We start from the raw sequence: 23,183 nt of genomic DNA, 5'->3' as shown, positions 1-23,183 counted from the left end.
AAATAAATAGCTAGCTAGGTTGCAAGGAAAAATATGAAACTTTTCCTGTGGCGTGCATGTCCACAAAAGAAGTTCCACCAAAATTTGCAGAATTTTGGAAAAAGTTTTGGGGGCCAAACTTCTAACTGAAAACGGGCCCATGTCCTAGTGGGAATAAAAAAATAGTGGGAAGGGGATGATGGGAGGTAAGACGAAAATAAACCGGACAAAAATAAAACGGACGAAAATAAATATGACGAATAATAACCGTGGACGCAATCCTATCAACTGCTTTATTAGAAGTAGAGATAAGCTACGGTCTCGCGCGTTATAAGCGAGACATAGCTTCCGTGTTTCCACTCCGAGGCCCAATAAAATCAGTCTAAACGAAAAGGCCCAATAAAATCCATCGAGGTAGCTTGGGTGGCGGCGCCGAAGCGATTTCCTCCCCTGGCCTGGCCCCTCGATTCCTCGTCTCGGCGTACCATGGGGGTGCTGGCGCTGGGGCGGCTCATCTCCGTGCAGCGGGAGCGGCGGCGGCAGCGGCAGCGGCGTCGCCGGACACAAGCCCGTGGTGAGGCCTCCCTCTCTCTCTGCTCTGCTCGTCCCTGCTACTTTTGTAACCATGTCCTGGCATCTGTAGAAGAGTATCTCTTCTGTTGCGTTTGCTGATTAGGGTTCCTTTTCCAGAAGAACAAAAGTAAAAGGAGACATATGTTAGAGTTAACTCCAATCCCCTCGAGTAGCAACTACGCGGTTAGGGATTAAACCTTTTATGAGGCAGGCTTGGGTTTAAAACCCTTTTTCAGGCAGGCTGGGAATTAAACTTGTGATCAAGGACCAGCAATTTTTTGTGTGTGTGTACATGATAAGGATCTCACTCGCAGATGGTTGAATGTTCTGGTGCACTGATAGAGGGTTAAACCTGTGAGATGTTGCGGAAGGATGGGGATCTCACTTGCTGATGGGTAAAATCAATTGTTCCATCAGATTTGCACAAATGTTTGAGACTGGGGAGTGGTTCTACTGTTCTACAAAAAACCGAAAAAACCATATGCTCTAGTGAACTGGATTTACAAATGCATCAGCGCTCTTGTGTAAAAGTTGGATGCCAGGTCGAAATTGGACCTTTGTTCTATGCAAGTGTGTGCCTTTGTTGCTTTCTTCTGTTAGCATGTGTCCTTATGACAATGATGTGTTGCAGATGATCCAGTTCCTTTGTTGGCGAAAAGAGGACGCTCATCCTGGCAACAAGATGATCGTTCAGAGGGTAGGAAAAGGGTTAAATACTCGGGACCAGACATTCCACAGGTATGAATAGTGGAAGACTTTGGTTGCAAGTAAATAAAATATCTCCATCACTGCCCTGCTGCACAAATATTGCACCTGTGTTAGCTCAATAAAGATGTATTTCCTGTGTTTAATGTTGGGATTTTAACTTTCTGGAAAACTGTCTGTCATGATTCTTGGATGCCCTGCTACCTTTGATGTTGGATAGAATTCCTATACGCCCTTATCAGCAGTTCCTTGTGCTTCATTTGTGATTGATGCGTTTTTAGCTACAATCTCTGCATTTTATGCTTACCCGGATTCTTATTGTGTGACTTGTCGCTAGTCTATATTGCATATAGCACATGTCTTGGTTATATGGCCACTCTTGCTACCGTCTAGCGCCTGAGTGTATATCTACCGAAATACATTTAAGATAGGATCTCCCACCTCGTGGGCGATATGCTTCTCAAACTCTGTAGATATGTTATTGTGATGTCCCACATTCTTATAATGTCATTTGTAACATGTAGAAGGTCCAAGACTGGCTGAAAATTGTAATGTCATTTGTACCATGTAGAAGCTGCACGTTCGTGCTATTTCTTTGCTGTATTGGCCTATCTATAACATGCTATTGTGCAGTAGACACCATTCGAAGCAATTTGTTTACAGAGACGCATAGGAAGCTGATACTATTGGCTACCCCATGACTAACTCAAGAGTATATTTCTTAGTTGCCATCTATAGCAGTGTTCTAGGAAAACCATTATAAACATGTAGGAAAAAGGAATGCCCTATCTTCCTCACCAGTGCATGCTTGCATACAGTTGACTGCTCAGGTTTGGATGGTGTTGTGCTTGTTGTCGTCCATTAAATCTGGCCTTCGGGCAGATTGTGACCCGAACATTACTAGTTATAATTAGGCTCAGAGCTCAGGCTTCCCAGAAACAAAGTAACATGATTAAACCATGAGCAGCACAAGCTTGGTCCCATGTCAAATATGCATACTTGCTTATTCAGACTAGAAATTTGGGGGAAATGATCCGTCTATACTACTTAACACAAGTGGGACTTTGCTGCACTCTTGAATATTGTTTCCTATAATCAGGTTCCTGCAAGACCAAATTTTATATGTGATCCGCGTGCAGTTCAGGGTAGAGTATTGATTCCTCTATTATGTCTGTAGAACATCAATATCTGGTCTCTTCAATCTCTTGTCTCAGTTACCATGTTGTGTGTCATATCTTTGTGGGTAGCTGCTAGAGTTGTTGCGTGAGCTTTCTGGCTGATTAAATATTAAAATGGTATTTGTGCAATGTAGAAGTTACATGTTTGTTGCTTTTTCTTTGCACATTATTTTCTTCCCAACGAATCGCACCACATGTCCTTCTTTTCTTCTCCTTTCCATAGTCAAAAGTAATCATTATCCTTTGGAAATCCAGTGTTTAACTCTTCAGTGCTTTGGCATGCAGAAAATTTGGCGTCATATAATCTCACTAGTACCAATGCAAGATGCTGCTCGTGCTGCCTGTGTCTCTCATGCCTTTCTACGTTGTTGGAGGTTCTACCCCAACATTGGATTTAGTAACTTGACTGTAGGCTGCAATGGAGTTCTTACAAAGGCTGAAACATCAAGAAAATTCGCCAGCAAAGTTAACCAAGTTCTGAAAAACCACTCTGGCATTGGCTTGAAGACTATCAAGCTTGAATTCCTTGGCCACAACTCCAGCGACTGTTCTTCTCTCAATAGCTGGCTTCGGGTTGCTATTACATCGGAGCTTGAAGAACTCAGCCTTATGCTGTCTTCAGAGGTGGCAACATACAGATTCCCGTGCTCACTTTTATCTGGTCTGAGGGGGAACTCGATTCGTTATGTACACCTCTCGGGTTGTGTCTTCCGTCCTGTGGTCAGACTCAGCTGTTTCAAAAGCCTGATGAATCTGCGCCTGTATCATGTGCGTATCAGTGAGGATGAGTTAGGATGCCTTCTTTCCAGTTGTTCTGCTCTGGAGTTATTTTCATTTGGGTACTGCAATGAAATAACTTGCCTGAAGATACCCGACATGCTGCAGCGCCTCAACGACCTACAAGTGGTCGGATGCAACGCTCTACGAGTGGTAGAGAGCAAAGCTCTGAATCTCTCCAGTTTTTACTTTGGTGGTAAACGAGGACAAATCTCACATGGAGAGCAATTGAAGAACTTAACAATGCCGCATCCACGTGCCCTCGATAATGCTCATGCCATGCTTCCAACTACTATGCCGAATCTTGAAACTCTTGACATAAGTTTGCGTCTCAAGGTATATTCATCTGACAGATACATGCATATGAAAATGTTATATCTTGCTTGATAATTAACCTGAGATATCTCTTTATACAGACTGATACCCCCATGATGCATAGCCAATTCCTCCGCATCAAGTACCTGAGGATAACTGTTGATGTATATTCATTTCCTCATATCAATGATTATATTTCCCTGGTTCCTTTTCTGGATGCTTCTCCTTGCTTGGAGTCTTTTTACTTGCAAGTAAGTTAATCATCCTGCAAAGGTATCTAGTGATTATAAATGGCAGAACCATTAAATTAAGTTGGCTTTTCATCTTTAGGTAGCAGAACCCATGGAGCACGATTCGATTTTCAGAGATCCCTCGCCTCTGAGGCGGATGCCAGGACACCGCCATGACAAGCTGAAGAGCGTGAAGATCATCGGCTTCAACTCTGCAAAGAGCTTGATCGAGCTAACGGTTCATATCATCGAGAATGCAGGGTCACTAGAGTCCCTCACATTGGACACCGCTGATTGTTCTCTTGGATGTTCTGACAGCGAGACGGAGAGATGCTCTACCTTGGGCCAGAGTACTCTCATGGAAGTTCCTAGAGCGCTCTTTGCTATCCGAAGGTACGTGGAGGGCATAGTTCCGTCCACCGTGAAGCTGGATGTTCTGGAGCCTTGCGCCCGCTGCTGCAATGCTTCTTGAGTTTTAGATGTCAAGCTATATCGGTATTTTGCATGATGTTTATGTGATTTTAGATGGGATGTGATCGAGCGAGACCCTTTACCTGGAGTAGTACAAGTGTGTATCTCACTTGTAAATCAATTATGAAACAACAATATTAATGGTTATTACCGACGTTTTAGATGTTCAGTTCTGATAATATCTGGTAATTAATAATAAATCAAAAACAGTCAAACAGTTTTCAGAAATGTGATGTACTCCCTCCGTCCGAAAATACTTGTCATCAAAATGGATAAAAAGAGATGTATCTAGAACTAAAATACGTCTCGATACATCCCCTTTTATTCATTTTGATGACAAGTATTTCCGGACGTAGGGAGTATGAGGTAGCAGGCCATGTACAGATGGAGTTCAGATTTGTTCCAAATGTCAGCACCTTGTAAGCCTTAAGGTGGTATGAACTGGAGGCAACAGTTTGTATTGGTCTTGGCACTAGAACTTTCAGAAATGCAGCGCAGAATCTACTTCAGTACAGCAAATCACACTGTGTCTTGGCATCAGAACTTTCAGAAATCCAGTGCAGGAATACAGTTCGGTACCGCAAACCAAAACAGGTCTGCAGTATAGCAGGTTCAGACTTAAGAGCCGCTATTTATCAGTACATTATATAATTTCCCATGACAAGAATCACAAGATTAATAATGAAAGCGGGAGAGAGTGTCCCTTTTGCCGAGACACCAAAGGGCGTTGCCTGGGGAACCCTAGGGCCTTTGCATCTTTAAACTGATGAAAACAAAGTTCTTTTTTTAGGAAGGAAGGTGCTCTACCTTGATGCATCTGTTTAACACTTATTTCCACTTCATCTGTCTTTTTTGCTTTTCATCACTGATATTAATGTGCATCACTGATGCTTAAGATGTTTACTTCTGATAATAATATTTGGTAGTAATAGATAATAAATCAAAAACAGCAAAACAGTTTCAGAAATGCGATGTATGAGGTAGCAGGGCCATGTACAGATGGAATACAATTGTCAGCAGCCTTTAAGTTGGTATGAACATTCCGAAACGCAGCACAGAATCTAGTTCAGTGTGGCAAATCAACTAGTGCCTTAGCATCAGAACTTTGATAAGTACGATGCAGGAATACAGTTCAGTACAGCAAACAAAACAGGTGTGCAGTATAGCATAGTCGAAACGTTCAGAGTTCCCATTTTTAAGTAAGGGTGGGAGGGTGGGAGGAGCTGCTCTACTGAAACACATATTTCAAACAAACAAAGATGCTCTACCATTTTTTCAAAATAAGGTGCTCTACCTTGATGGATATGGTCAACACTTATTTCCACTTCATCTGTTTTGTTCACTTTTCCTACATGTTCAGTCAGGCAGAAACATGTCTGCTATAAATGATCACTTGCAGTAGCATACAGGTCAAGGCAAAGATGAGATGTCACAAGTGTGTAACCATTCCAAGATAGACAGTATACCAAATGTAAGAAACTATAAAGATTAATACAATGTTTAAGGGCACCTGATACAGCAATATTAAGTACATTGGACAGTCTGGTAAACAAAGTTTACAAGAATGTAATATCACAGACCCCTAAACGTTGGACAGCTCTTGAAAGTAACATGGCAACTAAAACATCTAATCATTAAACATCAGATAGAATGGCTTGACACCTGATTTTACCAAACGATGGCATCGTCTGCAAGGCTCCCGAACATTTAACTTGACTGTAGAGGAAACATTCCCCTCGATGTATTTTTTCACAGCCAAGACTGGTTTACGTGCCTTCACTATAGCTGTAGCTTCCAGGGGACAGCATTTCCTGCCCCTGCCAGAACACCGGTAATTAGCAGGACTAGCATCCACTGTAAGGGACTCAAGTGACGTTGCATTCTCAAGAATATGACATGTTAGCTCAACCATGCTCTTTTGGGGAAAGAAACCGACGATCTTCACACTCTTGGGGTTCCCATGGCAGTGTTGTGGCATTCTCCTCAGAGACGAGCGATCTCCCTCAAACCAGTCAGACATGGATTGCTCCGCTACCTGGAGATCAAAAGCCAAGGTATTTAAAATGATGATCCAAACATGGTTATCAGATAATCTTTGCAGGATGAAGTGAGTTTTTCCTTGTTTGAGGAAGGGATGAACGGTGAACTTACAAACAAGCGAAACGTCTCCAGGGAAGGAGAAGCATCAAAAAAAGGAAGCAATGATAAATAATCATAGTCCCGGTCAAAATTAGATCCACTAACAAGAAGAATACTCAAGAACTTGAGGTGGAGGAATTTGATGGATGCCATTGGTGCATTGACTCTCTGCATAAAGATGTCTCAAGTTAATTATTCCAACACTTGGCTACTATTTATATGGACTTTTGCCAACTTAAGAGTAAGAGCATACCTCACAAGTAGAATATATGGTAAGAGTCTCAAGATTCTGCGCACGGGAAGGAAGGTTGTCAATAGCATAACTGATGGCACAACTCTGCATTAACTGCACTTTCTTCACTTTCGACTCTCCAAACTAGACTTGCACCAGTTCACCTGCTTCAAGGTAAAATCTGGAGAGATTTGGAGCTTCATTCTCTATCACTTGAAGATTCATGCATCCAGCCACCTCTAGAAAGCTGAGCCGCAGTAGCAGGCAAGGTATCTCGAGGCGAACAATATCATCGCAGTATACAAGCTTCAGGTGTTCCAAAGCAGTGGAACTGGACAGAAGGCACCCTAACTCCTCCCCGGTAACACGCACATCGCGCAGATGCGGTGTTTTCAGGCTTGTCAAACCAAGTTGAAATGTGGGACGCAAGGCGCACCTGAAAAGGAGAAGCTTCTGAATCGAGCCCCCACACCTGTGAAATCAAAGCTCGCCTCTTTCGACCATACTAGAAGCTCGAGTTCTTCGGTTCTCGGTGTAACAGCCATCTGAAGCCAGCTATCAAGATGATGATACGATTCAGTGCCATCACGAGGAACATGGTAGTCAAGCCTGAGTTTCGTCACGGAGGCAGCGCCCGAGCGGTTTGTCAGAACACGGTCGATATTGTTGTTGTAGTCTCTTATAATAGCGTCTGATCCTGGTGTATTCAAATTTTCTTTCGGGCACATCGTTTCATTGGTGAAGGTGAGATTGGGATGGCATCTCCAGTAGCCTAGGGAGGAGCGAGAAACACAGGCGGCCGGTGCAGCATCTTGCATCTGTAGTAAGGAATATATACGACACCATATGTCCTGCGTGCAAAAGCAGAGAAGCACCATGAGTATTAGAGGTAAAAGCTGGGAAAGGATGTCATAATCAGCAAGATTCAGCCAGCCAAGGTTAGGAACAAGTTGCAAAATGTTCTTGTAGGCATAAACACAAGGAAAAACAATGTTAAATTCGGAGTTCACGTCAATATAATAAAACAAGCAACACAGCTCGCACAGAAAAGTGTTCTAGTAGATCTAGTCCCTAACCAAGTAAGGAGAAAGTCTAGTCCGTAATAAAATTTGTAGCAGTTTTTCTGCTGGAGTTAACTGCAGCGGAACAAAGCAAAGCTTGCAGCTATTCTACTGACAGAAGCCTCGTGGCAATATCAGAGCATACCTCTGGAAGGACTGGATCCAGATATCTTGCTCCTTTGCTGCCATGGGAGCTGACATCCTGTGGGCAGGGTGGGCTGTCTCTTCCAGATACCGATGAAGCAGCATTCCATCTTCCTGCAACACATCGGTTTTATGATCAGTACAGGGAGCAATGAAAGGATCAAGCAGGTTCAAAACAAAGTGAGATCCGAGTCCGACAGAGAGCTTGCCTGGCGATTGAGCCTGCTAGCTCATGGTGGGCATGGAGGATGTGGAGGCCGAGCCGGGAGTGGCGGCCGGTGCGTCTGCCGGAGGACGAAGACGCCGCCCTTGGCCATGAGCTGTGCGGTCCTTGCCTTCCTTGTCGAAGTTGTCTGGGAGAGAGGGCGCCGGAGAAGGGGCGTCCCGGGGAGAAGGGTGTCGCCGGAGAAGGAGGGGCGCCGGGAGAAGGGGGCGCGTCAACCCGCCATCGCCGTCCCTGCGTAGCCGCCGCCGCCTGCCGCCATCGCCGTCGTCCTGTGTGGTGGATTTCGGGATGGTTTTTTTTCTGAGCAAGATTTTGGGATGGGGGTAGGGTTAGGAGGCACTGGACCGCGTGCGATTTCAATTTGGGCCCGGGCCGCGAAAAATAAACGCTATAGCTAAAGGGCGCTGCTACGCGTCTTCCGGCGGATGTATTAGAAACATCTGTCGCATGGAGCATCGTTGGATGAGCGTGTGATAGCCGCCTGATCTAACCACCGCACACGCGTGACCACCTTCCTACTTCCTGCAACAGCCGCTCAGTTTCGGAAACAGAATCCCCTCACCGTCGTCCTTGCCACAGCTCTACCGAGTGCGGCGGCAGTCGCCACCATCGCAAAATCGCTGCCGCCAGCGCGCCGGGGAACTAGTCCTTGCCGTGCTCGCCGGAGTTGCTCCTCCTCCTCCGTCTCAGCCCCGCGAGTAGCTGCTAGCTCCAATCGAGCACGATGGGGGCGACCTCTCACGCCTGATGCTTTTTCGGCGTTTTTTGCAACCGGAGCTATGTTTCTGTAACATGCCTCACGTTGCAATGTCTGACCACTCACTCTCTAATGTCGGGTGCTCCTGCGGCACTGCAACTCGGGCTATGTTTCTAAAACATGATCCTTGTTGCAGAAAAAAACTTCACAACCGAAACATTTTTCTTTCTGAAACAAAAGATATGTTGCAGAAATCTTTTGAAACAAGACCCCAGTTGCAGAAAAAAGAACATCCATCATCGAATCGTTTTTTCTTTCTTTCTGAAACTAGTCCTGTGTTGCAGAAATCAACTGAAACAAGACCATTATTGCAAGAAAACAACTCGTCGCGCGGGGCTGCCTTGTGGCCAGCATGGCTGCTTGATCAGGATTAATCCAACGGCTACACAAGCGGCGGACCCTCATGCACGCATCAACCGGTTGAAGGTAAGCTTTTCCCATAGCTAAACGAGGTCACAGGATTTAGCGCTCCAGTTCTTTTGCGCCAGGGTTATGCCCGGCTCGCTGAATTGTTCCTAATGTATAATCCTCAAAAAGAAAGTTTCTAATATATATGAAAAATGTACAACATAGATCAAATAAAAAGTAGACATAAAAAACATATATTTTAAAAAATAATTCTGTATTTATAAAATATTAAACATGCATATAAAAATGTTCCAGATGTATATACGGAAAATGTATATTGTGTGTGCAAAATGGTTATTGCAATTAAAAATTGTCGCGGTATATTTGAAAAATGTTGACCAGCTATTAAAAAAAGTGTTCAAAACTTGTATTTAAGAAAAAAATGTACATTGTGTATTTGAAAAATGTTCAACGTTTGTCAACAAAGATGTTTCACATGTACACTGAAAAAAGTAGACACGTGTTGAAAAAAATTAAGTGATGAAATCCAACAAAGAAACAAAGAAAACCAACGAAAGCCAAAAAATAACAAATAAAACAAAGAAAATAAAAATAAAAACGAGGAAAACCAATGCAAAAATAATGAAAACAACGAAAACAAAAAATGAAGCCAGAATGAAGAAAACCAAAAAGGAAATAAAAAAACAAAAAAAAGAAAAGGAAAAATACCCGGTGAAAACCGAGAAAAGAAACAAAGAAACCAAAGAATGTTTATGTGATTTTAGATGGGATGTGATCGAGCGAGACCCTTTATCTGCAATACTGCAAGTGTGTATTTCACTTGTAAATCAATTATAAAACACCAATATTACTGAGCATCACAGATGCCTAAGATGTTTGGTTCTGATAATATCTGGTAAATCAAAAACAGTCTAAACAGTTTCAGAAGTGCAATGTACGAGGTAGCAGGCCATGTACACATGGAATTCAAATTAGTTCCAAATGTCAGCATCTTACAAGCCTAGTATGAACTGCTGCATCATACTCCCTCCGTTCCTAAGTATAAGTCTTTGGAGAGATTTCACTATGGACCACATACAGAGCAAAATGAATGAATTTACACTCTAAAATGCATCTATATACATCCATATGTGGTTCATAGTGGAATCTCTACAAAGACTTATATTTAGCAACGGAGGGAGTACATTGCATTGCTCTCGGCAATAGAACTTTAAGAAATGCAGCGCAGAATATAGTTCGGTACAACAAATCAACCAGTGTCTTGGCATCAGAACTTTCAGAAATACAATGCAAGAATACAGTTCGGTACAGCAAACCGAAGCAGGTGTCGAGTGCAGTATAGCAGGTGTAGAACTCCCATTTTTCAGTCCAGCACATAATTCTCCATGAGAAGATTAATAATGAAAGGTGGGGAGAAGTGTCCCTTTTGCCGAGGCACGCCAAAAGGGTGGCGCCTAGGGAACCCTAAGGCCTTTGCACATTTAAACTGATATAAGTACAAACAAAGATGCTTTACCCTTTTTTAGAAAAGACGGTGCTCTCCCTTGATGCATATGTTTAACACTTATTTGCATCACTTCATCTGTCTTGTTTACATTTCTTGTATGTTCAGTCAGGGTCAAGCAAAAACATGACTGCTACAAATGATCACACTTGCAATAGCATACAGGTCAAGGCAAAGATCAATTGTGTATTACACTATTACCATTCCAAGATATAGAAAGTATGGCAAATATAATTTTATACAATACAAGTTCACAACAATATTTAATGGACAATAGTAATATTAAGTACATTGGACAGTTTGGTAAACAAAGTTATCAGGAAGGTAATATCACAGACTCCTAAACAGATCTGGTGACTTGAATGTAACATAGCACAAGACAACTAAAACATATCACCATTAAATAGTAATCAGGTAGCTACAATAATTTGACACCTGAATTACTCAAAGCGATGGCATCGTCGGCAAGGCTCTGGAACATTTAACTTGACTGTAGAGGGAACATTCCCCTCAATGTATTTTTTCACAGCCAAGACTGGTTTACGTGCCTTCACTATAGCTGTAGCTTTCCGGGGACAACATTTCCTGCCCGGTTTACTGCCAGAACAACAGTAATCAGCAGGACTAGCATCCACTGTAAGGGACTCAAGTGACGTTGCATTCTCGAGAAGACGACATGCCAGCTCAATCATGCTCTTTTGCGGGAAGAAACCAATGATCTTCACACTCTTGAGGTTCCCATGGCAGTGTTGTGGCAGTCGCCTCAGAGAGGCAGGATCTCCCTTAAACCAGTGATACATGGAGTGCTCCCATACCTGAAGATCAAAAGCCAAGGTATTTAATTGATGATCCAAACATGGTTAGCAGATAATCATTGCAGGATGCAGTGGCTTTTTTTCCCTTTTTTGAGGAAAGGGTGAACGGCGAACTTACAAACAAGCGAAACGTTTCCAGGGAAGGAGATGCTTGGAAAACAAGAACCAACGATAAATAATCGTAGTCCTTGGCAAAATTAGATCCACTCATAAGAAGAATACTTGAGAACTTGAGGTGGAGGAATTTGCCGGATGCCATTGGAGAATTGACTATCTGCATAAAGATGTCTCAGGACAATTATTCCAACACTTGGATACCTTTATATGGATGTTTGCCAACTTAAGAGTAAGACCATACCTCACAAGTACTCCCTCCGTCCCAAATTACTTGTCGGAGAAATGGATAAAAATGAATGTAACTACAACTAAAATACATCTAGATACATCCATTTGTCGACAAGTATTTCCGGACGGAGGGAGTAGAATATATGGTAAGAGTCTCGAGATTTGTCACACGTGAAGGAAGGTTGTCAGTAGCATAACTGATGGCACGACTCTACATTAACTGCACTTTCTTCACTTTCGACTCTCCAAACGAGACTTGCACCAGTTCACCTGCTTCAAGGTAAAATCTGGACAGATTTGGAGCTTTGTTCTCTATCACTTAATATTCATGCATCCAGCCACCTCCAGAAAGCTGAGCCGCAGCAGCAGGCAAGGTATCTCGAGGCAAACAATATCATCGCAATATACAAGCTCCAGGTGTTCCAAAGCAGTGGAACTGGACAGAAGGCACCCTAACTCCTCCCCCGTAACACGCACATCGCGCAGATGCAGTGTTTTCAGGCTTCTCAAACCAAGTTGAAATGTGGGACGCAAGGCGCATCTGAAAAGGAAAAGCTTCTGGATCGAGTCCCCACACCTGTCAGATAGTAGTGTGCATGGGAAATCAAACCTCGCCTCTTTCGACCATACTTGAAGCTCGAGTTCTTTGGTCCTCAGCGTAACAGCCATCTGAAGCCAGCTATCGAGACGATGATACAATTCAGCACCATCAGGAGGAACATGGTAGTCAAGCCTGAGTTTCGTCACGGTGGCAGCGCCCGAGCGGTTCGTCGGAACACAGTCAATTTTGTTGCTGTAGTCTCTTATAATAGCATTTGATCCCGCTGTCTTCAAATTTTCTTTGGGGCACATCGTTTCTTGGTGAAGGTGAGATTGGGATGGCATCTCCAGTAGCCTAGGAAGGAGCGAGAAACGCAGGCAGCACGGGCAGCATCTTGCATCTGTAGGAAGGAATATATACGACAACATATGTCCTGCGTGCAAGAGCAGAGAAGCACCATGAGAATTAGAGGTAAAAGATGGGAAAGGATGCCATAATCAGCAAGATTCAGCCAAGGTTAGGAACAAGTTGCAAAATGTTCTTGTAGGCATAAGCACAAGGAAAAACAATGTTAAATTCGGAGTTCACGTCATCAATATAATAAAACAAATAACACAGCTCCCTGAACAATGTTGAATTCGGAGTTCACGTCAATGTAGCAGTTTTCCTGCTGAAGTTAACTACAACAAAACAGAGCAAAGCTTGCAGCTATTCTACTGATAGAAGCCTCGCGGCAATATCAGAAGATACCTCTGGAAGGACTGGATCCAGATATCTTGCTTCTTTGCTGCCATGGGAATTAACATCCTATCGGCAGGGTGGGCTGTCTCTTTCAGATAACGATGAAGCAGCGTTCCATCCTTCTGCAACACATCAGTTTTATGATTAGTCAGGGCCGGCCCATAAGCCGGGCAAAAGGGGCGACCGCCCCGGGCCCCAACAGGGGAGGGCCCCAACTAAAACTTATACTAGTAAGCACTATACGCAAAAACTTAAGTTCACACCACATACTAATAAGTTGTACCACGCATATGCAAACCAATCTGACTGGCGGAGTTGAATTCAAATGCACTAGTCTCTCTTTATGATGGATGTCTTAATATCATAATAAAAATTATGATAACTAGATCTCAATGTTTAAACCAATGCACAATTTTTAATTCGATAAACATGTAGGATATGTCATTTGCATCAAATCAAACCTTGTGAGTCTGGACGAACATGTTAGTTAATCGAGTCATATGTAGAAGTATAATCAACACCATTTTTAGTTCTTCGATGATTCTATTATCGAACCCAACTTGCAGGTCACAATTCCTATGTCCTAGAAGTTTCCAGGAATATGACTGTCTAATATAACTAGAAACCACTATTAAAATATTTGTTAGCGTGTATATAATTTAGAAATCTCTACCATAATATTCAATAATATTAAAATATATATGAACACACGCATAGATATGCAAATATGTATACACTACATTGTTTATGCAATATTAGAAAATAAATCAGAAAATTATTTTAACAATAAAGAAAAACTTTTGGTACATGATAAAATTTTCATGGTATAACACATTACAACTGAATACCAATGAATAATATAACTATTATTTAAATACATTCTTATGTGGCTAAGTAATAGAAAAAACATATTAATCACAACTATAATGTGGTACACATAATTTAAAATAAGTATAAAAGTTTAGTATGAAAAACAATTATTTTACATTGCCCCGTGCCCAAAAATACTTTCAACCGGGTCTGTGATTATTACAGACAGCGATGAAAGGAACAAACAAAGTGAGATCCCGACAGAGAGCTTGCCTGGCGATTGAGTCTGCTGGCTCATGGTGGGCATGGAGATGCCGAGCCGGGAGTGGCGGCCGGTAGCTCAGTGCTTCGGGTGTCTGCCGGAGGACGAAGACGCCGCCCTTGGCCGTGAGCTGTGCGATCCTTGCCTTCCTTGTCGAAGTTGTCCGGGAGGGAGGCCGCCGGAGAAGGGCGTTTCGGGGAGAAGGGTGTCGCCGGAGAAGGAGGGTCGCCGGGAGAAGGGGGGCACGTCAGGCCGCCATCGCTGTCCCTGCGTAGCCGCCGCCGCCAGCCGCCATTGCCATTGTCCTGTGTGGTGGATTTCGGGATGATTTTTTTTCCTGAGCAAAATTTCAGGATGGGGGTAGGGTTAGGAGGCACTGGACCGCGCGTGATTTCAATTTGGGCCTGGGCCGCGAAAAGTAAACACGCTATAGCCTAACCGGTTCTTTTGCGCGAGGGCTATATCTCGCTTACAGTAAGATGTATGCCCGGCTCGCTGAATGTTCCTAACGTATATGAAAAATGTATAACATACAGTACATTAAATAAAAAGTAGACATAAAAACATATATTTAAAAAATTAATTTTGTATTTACAAAATATTAAACATGTATAGAAAAATGATTCAGATGTATATACGAAAAATGTATATTATCTCTGCAAAATGGTTATTGCAATTAAAAAATGTTCGCCGTATATTTGAAAAATATTGACCATGTATTAAAAAAAGTGTTCAAAACTCGTATTTCAGAAAAAATGCACGTCATCCATTTAAAAAATGTTCAAGGTTTCTCAAAAATTATGTTTCCCATGTACACTGAAAAAAGTAGACATATGTCAAAAGAAATAAGTGATGAAAACCGACAAAGAAACAAACAAAACCAACGAAAGCCAAAACTAAACAAATAAAATGAACAAAATAAAAATAAATACGATGAAAACCAATGCAAAAGAATGGAAACAGTGAAACCAAAAAAGAAGCCAAAATGAAGAAAATCAAAAGGAAAAAGACAGAAAAAGAAAATACCCTGTGAAAACCGAGAAAAGAAACCAAAGAAACCAAAGAATGTTTATGTGATTTTAGATGGGATGTGATTGAGCGAGACCCTTTACCTGCAATAGTACAAGTGTGTATTTCACTTGTCAATTCCTATTTCTAATGTCTGAGTTGATGAATACCATCCATGATTTATTTTCGTCCCATCACTTTCGTCCGTTTTATTTCGCTGGTTTTTTTGTCTCCCTTCCCACCACACCGTTTCCTCTCGCACGTAGCAAAAAAAAAACAGAAACTGAGCCCCATCCTACGAAACGAAATCACGAAATCAGACAAACGAGGCCCCCTCGACTCCTCTCTCGATCTACTCCCTCTGTTCTAAATTACTCGTCGTGGTTTTAGTTCAAAAACTAAAACCACGACGAGTAATTTGAAACAGAGGGAGTATTTCCTAGGGTGTGAACGCCGCCGCCGCCGCTGCAGAATCCTCCTCCACCGCCGCTGTCGTCGCCGCCGCTGCAGAATCCTCCTCCTCCGCCTCCGCCGCCGCCTCCGCCGCAGAATCCTCCGTCATCTTGCTCCTCCGCCCCCGGCGCCGACGCGACCTCCGAGACCTCCGCGAGATGTCAAGCGAAGGCGACGACTCGGGAGGGCGAGCGCGATGGCGGATGGGCATTGCAGGGTTCAGGAATTGGAGAAGATCTGAGAGAGACGGTGGCGACGTTGGCTGCCGTGGGGCTCGGCATGTATCGTGCGGTAGCGAGCCCTTAGGCCAACTCCACCGTGCGACCCTATCCTGTCCGTCCCCGTCCATTTGGGGTAAAAGGGACAAATCGGGCGGCCCAGGGCGCGGGAGCAAACGGACTTTTGTCCGTTTCGTGTCCGTTTTCGACACATCCCCCGCCCAAGTTTGCGCCGGTTTTGGGGTGAAACGGACAGCGCACAGACGGGCGGGACGCACACGCTTGTCCTCCCCTGGCCCGCCTGTCGGTGGGAGAAACCAAAACCCCCCACGCCCCATTTGGCGCCATTTCCCCCAAACCCTCCCACGTCCGTCCCGCCGCCCCCTCTCTCCCCCGTTCATGGCCGACGCCCAGCCGAATTCCGGCGGCCTGGCCGTCGACCCGCCCGGAAAGGTGAAGAAGAAGGCGGCCAAGGCGGCAAGGAAGCCGCGGTCAGAGTGCACGCCGGAGGAGATCGCCAGGTTGGACGCGGAAGCGGCGAAGAAGAGGAGCCGGAGAGCGGTCGTCAAGGTCAATGCCGCCGCGGCCAAGTTCGCCGCCGAGCGCGATGCGAAGGAGGTCGCTTGGCGCAAGGCCGCGGCCGACGAGAAGGAGGACATCGTCAACAAAGCGCACGCCCTCCTCATGCTTGGCATGGGCCGTCCGGCCGGTTTCACTACAGCGGCCGTCAGCCCGGCGAGCACAGGCTCGTCGGTCGCCCGGCCTGCGCACTGCCAGTCGCCGACGTCGCGGACCACGCCCATGTCGCCCGGCTTTCCTCCGCCAAGGCACGACGGCCAGACCCGTTTCTCGGGGTCGCCGGACGTTGGCTTGTTCGCGCCGTCGACACCACGCCCCGCGGCCGTCATTGACCTTAATGTTACGCCTGGGTCCAGCAGCGGCGGCCGACCGTCCGTGGAGATGCAGAGCAAGCAAGCACGGGCACCATTCACGGGCACCATGCCCCCCCCCCCCCCCCGCGTATTGTTTGTCGGAATGCCAACAGCAACGACACCGGTCGACGACCCCTTCTACAACCAGTACATGGAGAACGTGATCTTCGAGGCTGGGCATGGACGTGCCTACGACCCCGAGGAGACCCAAAGTCAGGATGGCCGCACCCAGTACTGTTGGGGATCGTAGCAGAATTTTAAAATTTCCTACGCATCACCAAGATCCATCTATGGAGTATACTAGCAACGAGGGGAAAGGAGTTCATCTACATACCCTTGTAGATCGCAAGCGGAAGCGTTCAAGTGAACGGGGTTGATGGAGTCGTACTCGCCGTGATCCAAATCACCGATGACCGAGTGCCGAACGGACGGCACCTCCGCGTTCAACACACGTACGGAGCAGCGACGTCTCCTCCTTCTTGATCCAGCAAGGGGGAAGGAGAGGTTGATGGAGATCCAGCAGCACGACGGCGTGGTGGTGGAAGTAGCGGGATCCCGGCAGGGCTTCGCCAAGCGCAAGCGGGAAGGAGAGGTGTTGCAGGGGGAGAGGGAGGCGCCAGGGGCTGTGGTGCTGCTGCCCTCCCTCCCCCAACTATATATAGGCCCCTTGGAGGGGGGGCGCCGGCCCTGGAACCCATCTACAAGGGGGGCGGCGGCCAGGGGGGAAACTTGCCCCCCAAGTCAGGTGGGGCGCCCCCCACCCCCAGGGTTTCCAACCCTAGGCGCAGGGGGAGGCCCATGGGGGGCGCCCCAGCCCACTAGGGGCTGGTTCCCTTCCCACTTCAGCCCATGGGGCCCTCCGGGATAGGTGGCCCCACCCGGTCGACCCCCGGGACCCTTCCGGTGGTCCCGGTACAATACCAGTGACCCCCGAAACTTTCCCGGTGGCCGAAACTTGACTTCCTATATATAATTCTTCACCTCCGGACCATTCCGGAACTCCTCGTGACGTTCGGGATCTCATCCGGGACTCTGAACAACTTTCGGGTTTCCGCATACTAATATCTCTACAACCCTAGCGTCACCGAACCTTAAGTGTGTAGACCCTACGGGTTCGGGATACATGCAGACATGACCGAGACGCCTCTCCGGTCAATAGCCAACAGCGGGATCTGGATACCCATGTTGGCTCCCACATGTTCCACGATGATCTCATCGGATGAACCACGATGTCGAGGATTCAATCAATCCCGTATACAATTCCCTTTGTCAATCGGTATGTTACTTGCCCGAGATTCGATCGTCGGTATCCCAATACCTTGTTCAATCTCGTTACCGGCAAGTCTCTTTACTCGTACCGTAATGCATGATCACGTGGCTAACTCCTTAGTCACATTGAGCTCATTATGATGATGCATTACCGAGTGGGCCCGGAAATACCTCTCCGTCATACGGAGTGACAAATCCCAGTCTCGATCCGTGCCAACCAAACAGACACTTTCGGAGATACCCGTAATGCACCTTTATAGTCACCCAGTTACGTTGTGACATTTGGCACACCCAAAGCACTCCTATGGCATCCGGGAGTTGCACGATCTCATGGTCTAAGGAAAAGATACTTGACATTGGAAAAGCTCTAGCAAACGAACTACACGATCTTTGAGCTATGCTTAGGATTGGGTCTCCATCACATCATTCTCCTAATGATGTGATCCCGTTATCAATGACATCCAATGTCCATAGTCAGGAAACCATGACTATCTGTTGATCAACGAGCTAGTCAACTAGAGGCTTACTAGGGACACGTTGTGGTCTATGTATTCACACATGTATTACGATTTCCGGATAACACAATTATAGCATGAATAATAGACAATTATCATGAACAAAGAAATATAATAATAACCATTTTATTATTGCCTCTAGGGCATATTTCCAACAGTCTCCCACTTGCACTAGAGTCAATAATCTAGTTACATTGTGATGAATCGAACACCCATAGCGTTCTGGTGTTGATCATGTTTTGCTCTAGGGAGAGGTTTAGTCAACGGATCTGCTACATTCAGGTCCGTATGTACTTTACAAATATCTATGTCTCCATTTTGAACACTTTCACGAATGGAGTTGAAGCGACGCTTGATATGCCTGGTCTTCCTGTGAAACCTGGGCTCCTTGGCAAGGGCAATAGCTCCAGTGTTGTCACAGAAGAGAGTCATCGGGCCCGACGCATTGGGAATCACCCCTAGGTCGGTAATGAACTCCTTCATCCAGATTGCTTCTTGCGCTGCCTCTGAGGCTGCCATGTACTCCGCTTCACATGTAGATCCCGCCACGACGCTTTGCTTGCAACTGCACCAGCTTACTGCCCCTCCATTCAAAATATACACGTATCCGGTTTGTGACTTCGAGTCATCCAGATCTGTGTCGAAGCTAGCGTCGACGTAACCCTTTACGACGAGCTCTTCGTCACCTCCATAAACGAGAAACATATCCTTAGTCCTCTTCAGGTACTTCAGGATATTCTTGACCGCTGTCCAGTGTTCCATGCCGGGATTACTTTGGTACCTTCCTACCAAACTTACGGCAAGGTTTACATCAGGTCTGGTACACAGCATGGCATACATAATAGACCCTATGGCCGAGGCATAGGGGATGACACTCATCTTTTCTCTATCTTCTGCCGTGGTCGGGCATTGAGCCGTGCTCAATTGCACACCTTGCAATACAGGCAAGAACCCCTTCTTGGACTGATCCATATTGAACTTCTTCAATATCTTGTCAAGGTACGTACTCTGTGAAAGACCAATGGGGCGTCTTGATCTATCTCTATAGATCTTGATGCCTAATAGATAAGCAGCTTCTCCAAGGTCCTTCATTGAAAAACACTTATTCAAGTAGGCCTTTATACTTTCCAAGAATTCTATATCATTTCCCATCAATAGTATGTCATCCACATATAATAAGAGAAATGCTACAGAGCTCGCACTCACTTTCTTGTAAACACAGGCTTCTCCATAAGTCTGTGTAAACCCAAACGCTTTGATCATCTCATCAAAACGAGTGTTGGGGATCGTAGCAGAATTTTAAAATTTCCTACGCATCACCAAGATCCATCTATGGAGTATACTAGCAACGAGGGGAAAGGAGTTCATCTACATACCCTTGTAGATCGTAAGCGGAAGCGTTCAAGTGAACGGGGTTGATGGAGTCGTACTCGCCGTGATCCAAATCACCGATGACCGAGTGCCGAACGGACGGCACCTCTGCGTTCAACACACGTACGGAGCACCGACGTCTCCTCCTTCTTGATCCAGCAAGGGGGAAGGAGAGGTTGATGGAGATCTAGCTGTTGGGGAACGTAGTAATTTCAAAAAAATTCCTACGCACACGCAAGATCATGGTGATGCATAGCAAGGTGAGGGGAGAGTGTTGTCCATGTACCCTCATAGACCGACAGCAGAAGCGTTATCACAACGCGGTTGATGTAGTCGTACGTCTTCATGATCCGACCGATCAAGTACCGAACGTACGGCACCTCCGAGTTCAGCACACGTTCAGCTCGATGACGTCCCTCGAACTCCGATCCAGCCGAGTGTTGAGGGAGAGTTTCGTCAGCACGACGGCGTGGTGACGATGATGATGTTCCACCGACGCAGGGCTTTGCCTAAGCTCCGCAACGGTATTATCGAGGTGTAATATGGTGGAGGGGGGCACCGCACACGGCTAAAATATCGTATATCAAGTGTGTATAGAGGTGCCCCCCTGCCCCCGTATATAAAGGAGCAAGGGGGAGGCCGGCTGCCCTAGGCGCGCCAAGGAGAGGGGGGGAGTCCTCCTCCTAGTAGGAGTAGGACTCCCCTTTCCTAGTCCAACTAGGAAGAGAGGGGGGGAAGGAAAGAGAGGGAGAGGGAGAGGGAAAGAGGGGCTGCGCCCCCCTCTCCTAGTCCAATAGGACTCCTCATGGGAGGGGGCGCGCCACCTCCTGGCTGCTGCCTTCTCTCTCCCCTCAAGGCCCACTAAGGCCCAATACTTCCCCGGGGGGTTCCGGTAACCCCTCCGGCACTCCGGTTTTATCCGAAACTTCTCCGGAACACTTCCGGTGTCCGAATATAGTCGTCCAATATATCAATCTTTATGTCTCGACCATTTCGAGACTCCTCGTCATGTCCGTGATCACATCCGGGACTCCGAACAACCTTCGGTACATCAAAACATATAAACTCATAATATAACTGTCATCGTAACGTTAAGCGTGCGGACCCTACGGGTTCGAGAACTATGTAGACATGACCGAGACACCTCTCCGGTCAATAACCAATAGCGGAACCTGGATGCTCATATTGGCTCCCACATATTCTACGAAGATCTTTATCGGTCAAACCGCATAACAACATACGTTGTTCCCTTTGTCATCGGTATGTTACTTGCCCGAGATTCGATCGTCGGTATCTCGATACCTAGTTCAATCTCGTTACCGGCAAGTCTCTTTACTCGTTCCGTAATACATCATCCCGCAACTAACTCATTAGTCACAATGCTTGCAAGGCTTATAGTGATGTGCATTACCGAGTGGGCCCAGAGATACCTCTCCGACAATCGGAGTGACAAATCCTAATCTCGAAATACGCCAACCCAACAAGTACCTTTGGAGACACCTGTAGAGCACCTTTATAATCACCCATTTACGTTGTGACGTTTGGTAGCACACAAAGTGTTCCTCCGGTAAACGGGAGTTGCATAATCTCATAGTCATAGGAACATGTATAAGTCATGAAGAAAGCAATAGCAACATACTAAACGATCGGGTGCTAAGCTAACGGAATGGGTCAGGTCAATCACGTCATTCTCCTAATGAGGTGATCCCGTTAATCAAATGACAACTCATGTCTATGGCTAGGAAACATAACCATCTTTGATTAACGAGCTAGTCAAGTAGAGGCATACTAGTGACACACTGTTTGTCTATGTATTCACACATGTATTATGTTTCCGGTTAATACAATTCTAGCATGAATAATAAACATTTATCATGATATAAGGAAATAAATAATACTTTATTATTGCCTCTAGGGCATATTTCCTTCAGTCTCCCACTTGCACTAGAGTCAATAATCTAGATTACATAGTAATGATTCTTACACCCATGGAGTCTTGGTGCTGATCATGTTTTGCTCGTGGAAGAGGCTTAGTCAACGGGTCTGCAACATTCAGATCCGTATGTATCTTGCAAATTTCTATGTCTCCCACCTGGACTAAATCCCGGATGGAATTGAAGCGTCTTTTGATGTGCTTGGTTCTCTTGTGAAATCTGGATTCCTTTGCTAAGGCAATTGCACCAGTATTGTCACAAAAGATTTTCATTGGTCCCGATGCACTAGGTATGACACCTAGATCGGATATGAACTCCTTCATCCAGACTCCTTCATTTGCTGCTTCCGAAGCAGCTATGTATTCCGCTTCACACGTAGATCCCGCCACGACACTTTGCTTAGAACTGCACCAACTGACAGCTCCACCGTTCAATGTAAATACGTATCCGGTTTGCGATTTAGAATCGTCCGGATCAGTGTCAAAGCTTGCATCAACGTAACCACTTACGATGAGCTCTTTGTCACCTCCATAAACGAGAAACATATCCTTAGTCCTTTTCAGGTATTTCAGGATGTTCTTGACCGCTGTCCAGTGATCCACTCCTGGATTACTTTGGTACCTCCCTGCTAAACTTATAGCAAGGCACACATCAGGTCTGGTACACAGCATTGCATACATGATAGAGCCTATGGCTGAAGCATAGGGAACATCTTTCATCTTCTCTCTATCTTCTGCAGTGGTCGGGCATTGAGTCTTACTCAATCTCACACCTTGTAGTACAGGCAAGAACCCTTTCTTTGCTTGATCCATTTTGAACTTCTTCAAAACTTTGTCAAGGTATGTGCTTTGTGAAAGTCCTATTAAGCGTCTTGATCTATCTCTATAGATCTTAATGCCTAATATATATGCAGCTTCACCGAGGTCTTTCATTGAAAAACTCTTATTCAAGTATCCCTTTATGCTATCCAGAAATTCTATATCATTTCCAATCAGTAATATGTCATCCACATATAATATCAGAAATGCTACTGAGCTCCCACTCACTTTCTTGTAAATACAGGCTTCTCCAAAAGTCTGTATAAAACCAAATGCTTTGATCACACTATCAAAGCGTTTATTCCAACTCCGAGAGGCTTGCACCAGTCCATAAATGGATCGCTGGAGCTTGCACACTTTGTTAGTTCCCTTTGGATCGACAAAACCTTCCGGTTGCATCATATACAACTCTTCTTCCAAAAATCCATTCAGGAATGCAGTTTTGACATCCATTTGCCAAATTTCATAATCATAAAATGCGGCAATTGCTA

General features: G+C 45.3%; 2 protein-coding genes across 2 annotated transcripts; one reads left to right on the top strand and one right to left on the bottom strand.

Annotated features, from left to right (window-relative positions):
- Positions 1–340: 340 nt before the first annotated feature.
- LOC123125039 (uncharacterized) lies at positions 341–4,391 on the top strand. Its single transcript, XM_044545575.1, has 5 exons — positions 341–553; positions 1,184–1,290; positions 2,721–3,548; positions 3,629–3,778; positions 3,858–4,391. Exons 1-5 carry the CDS (start codon positions 466–468, stop codon positions 4,227–4,229), a joined length of 1,545 nt encoding a protein of 514 aa, XP_044401510.1. The 5' UTR covers positions 341–465; the 3' UTR covers positions 4,230–4,391.
- Positions 4,392–5,700: 1,309 nt separating this feature from the next.
- LOC123125038 (uncharacterized) lies at positions 5,701–7,921 on the bottom strand. The gene is made up of 4 exons (XM_044545574.1): positions 7,806–7,921; positions 6,621–7,450; positions 6,380–6,535; positions 5,701–6,263 (listed from the first exon to the last, which is right to left on the bottom strand). The coding sequence occupies exons 2-4, from the start codon at positions 6,708–6,710 to the stop codon at positions 5,856–5,858; spliced, it is 654 nt and encodes a 217-aa protein (XP_044401509.1). The 5' UTR covers positions 6,711–7,450; positions 7,806–7,921; the 3' UTR covers positions 5,701–5,855.
- Between the last annotated feature and the right edge of the window lie 15,262 nt (positions 7,922–23,183).

Source organism: Triticum aestivum, chromosome 5D (assembly GCF_018294505.1).
Source record: "Triticum aestivum cultivar Chinese Spring chromosome 5D, IWGSC CS RefSeq v2.1, whole genome shotgun sequence".
Taxonomy (NCBI): Eukaryota; Viridiplantae; Streptophyta; class Magnoliopsida; order Poales; family Poaceae; genus Triticum; species Triticum aestivum.
Note: the sequence above shows the minus strand (reverse complement) of the source record. Positions and strands in the feature narration are given on the sequence as shown.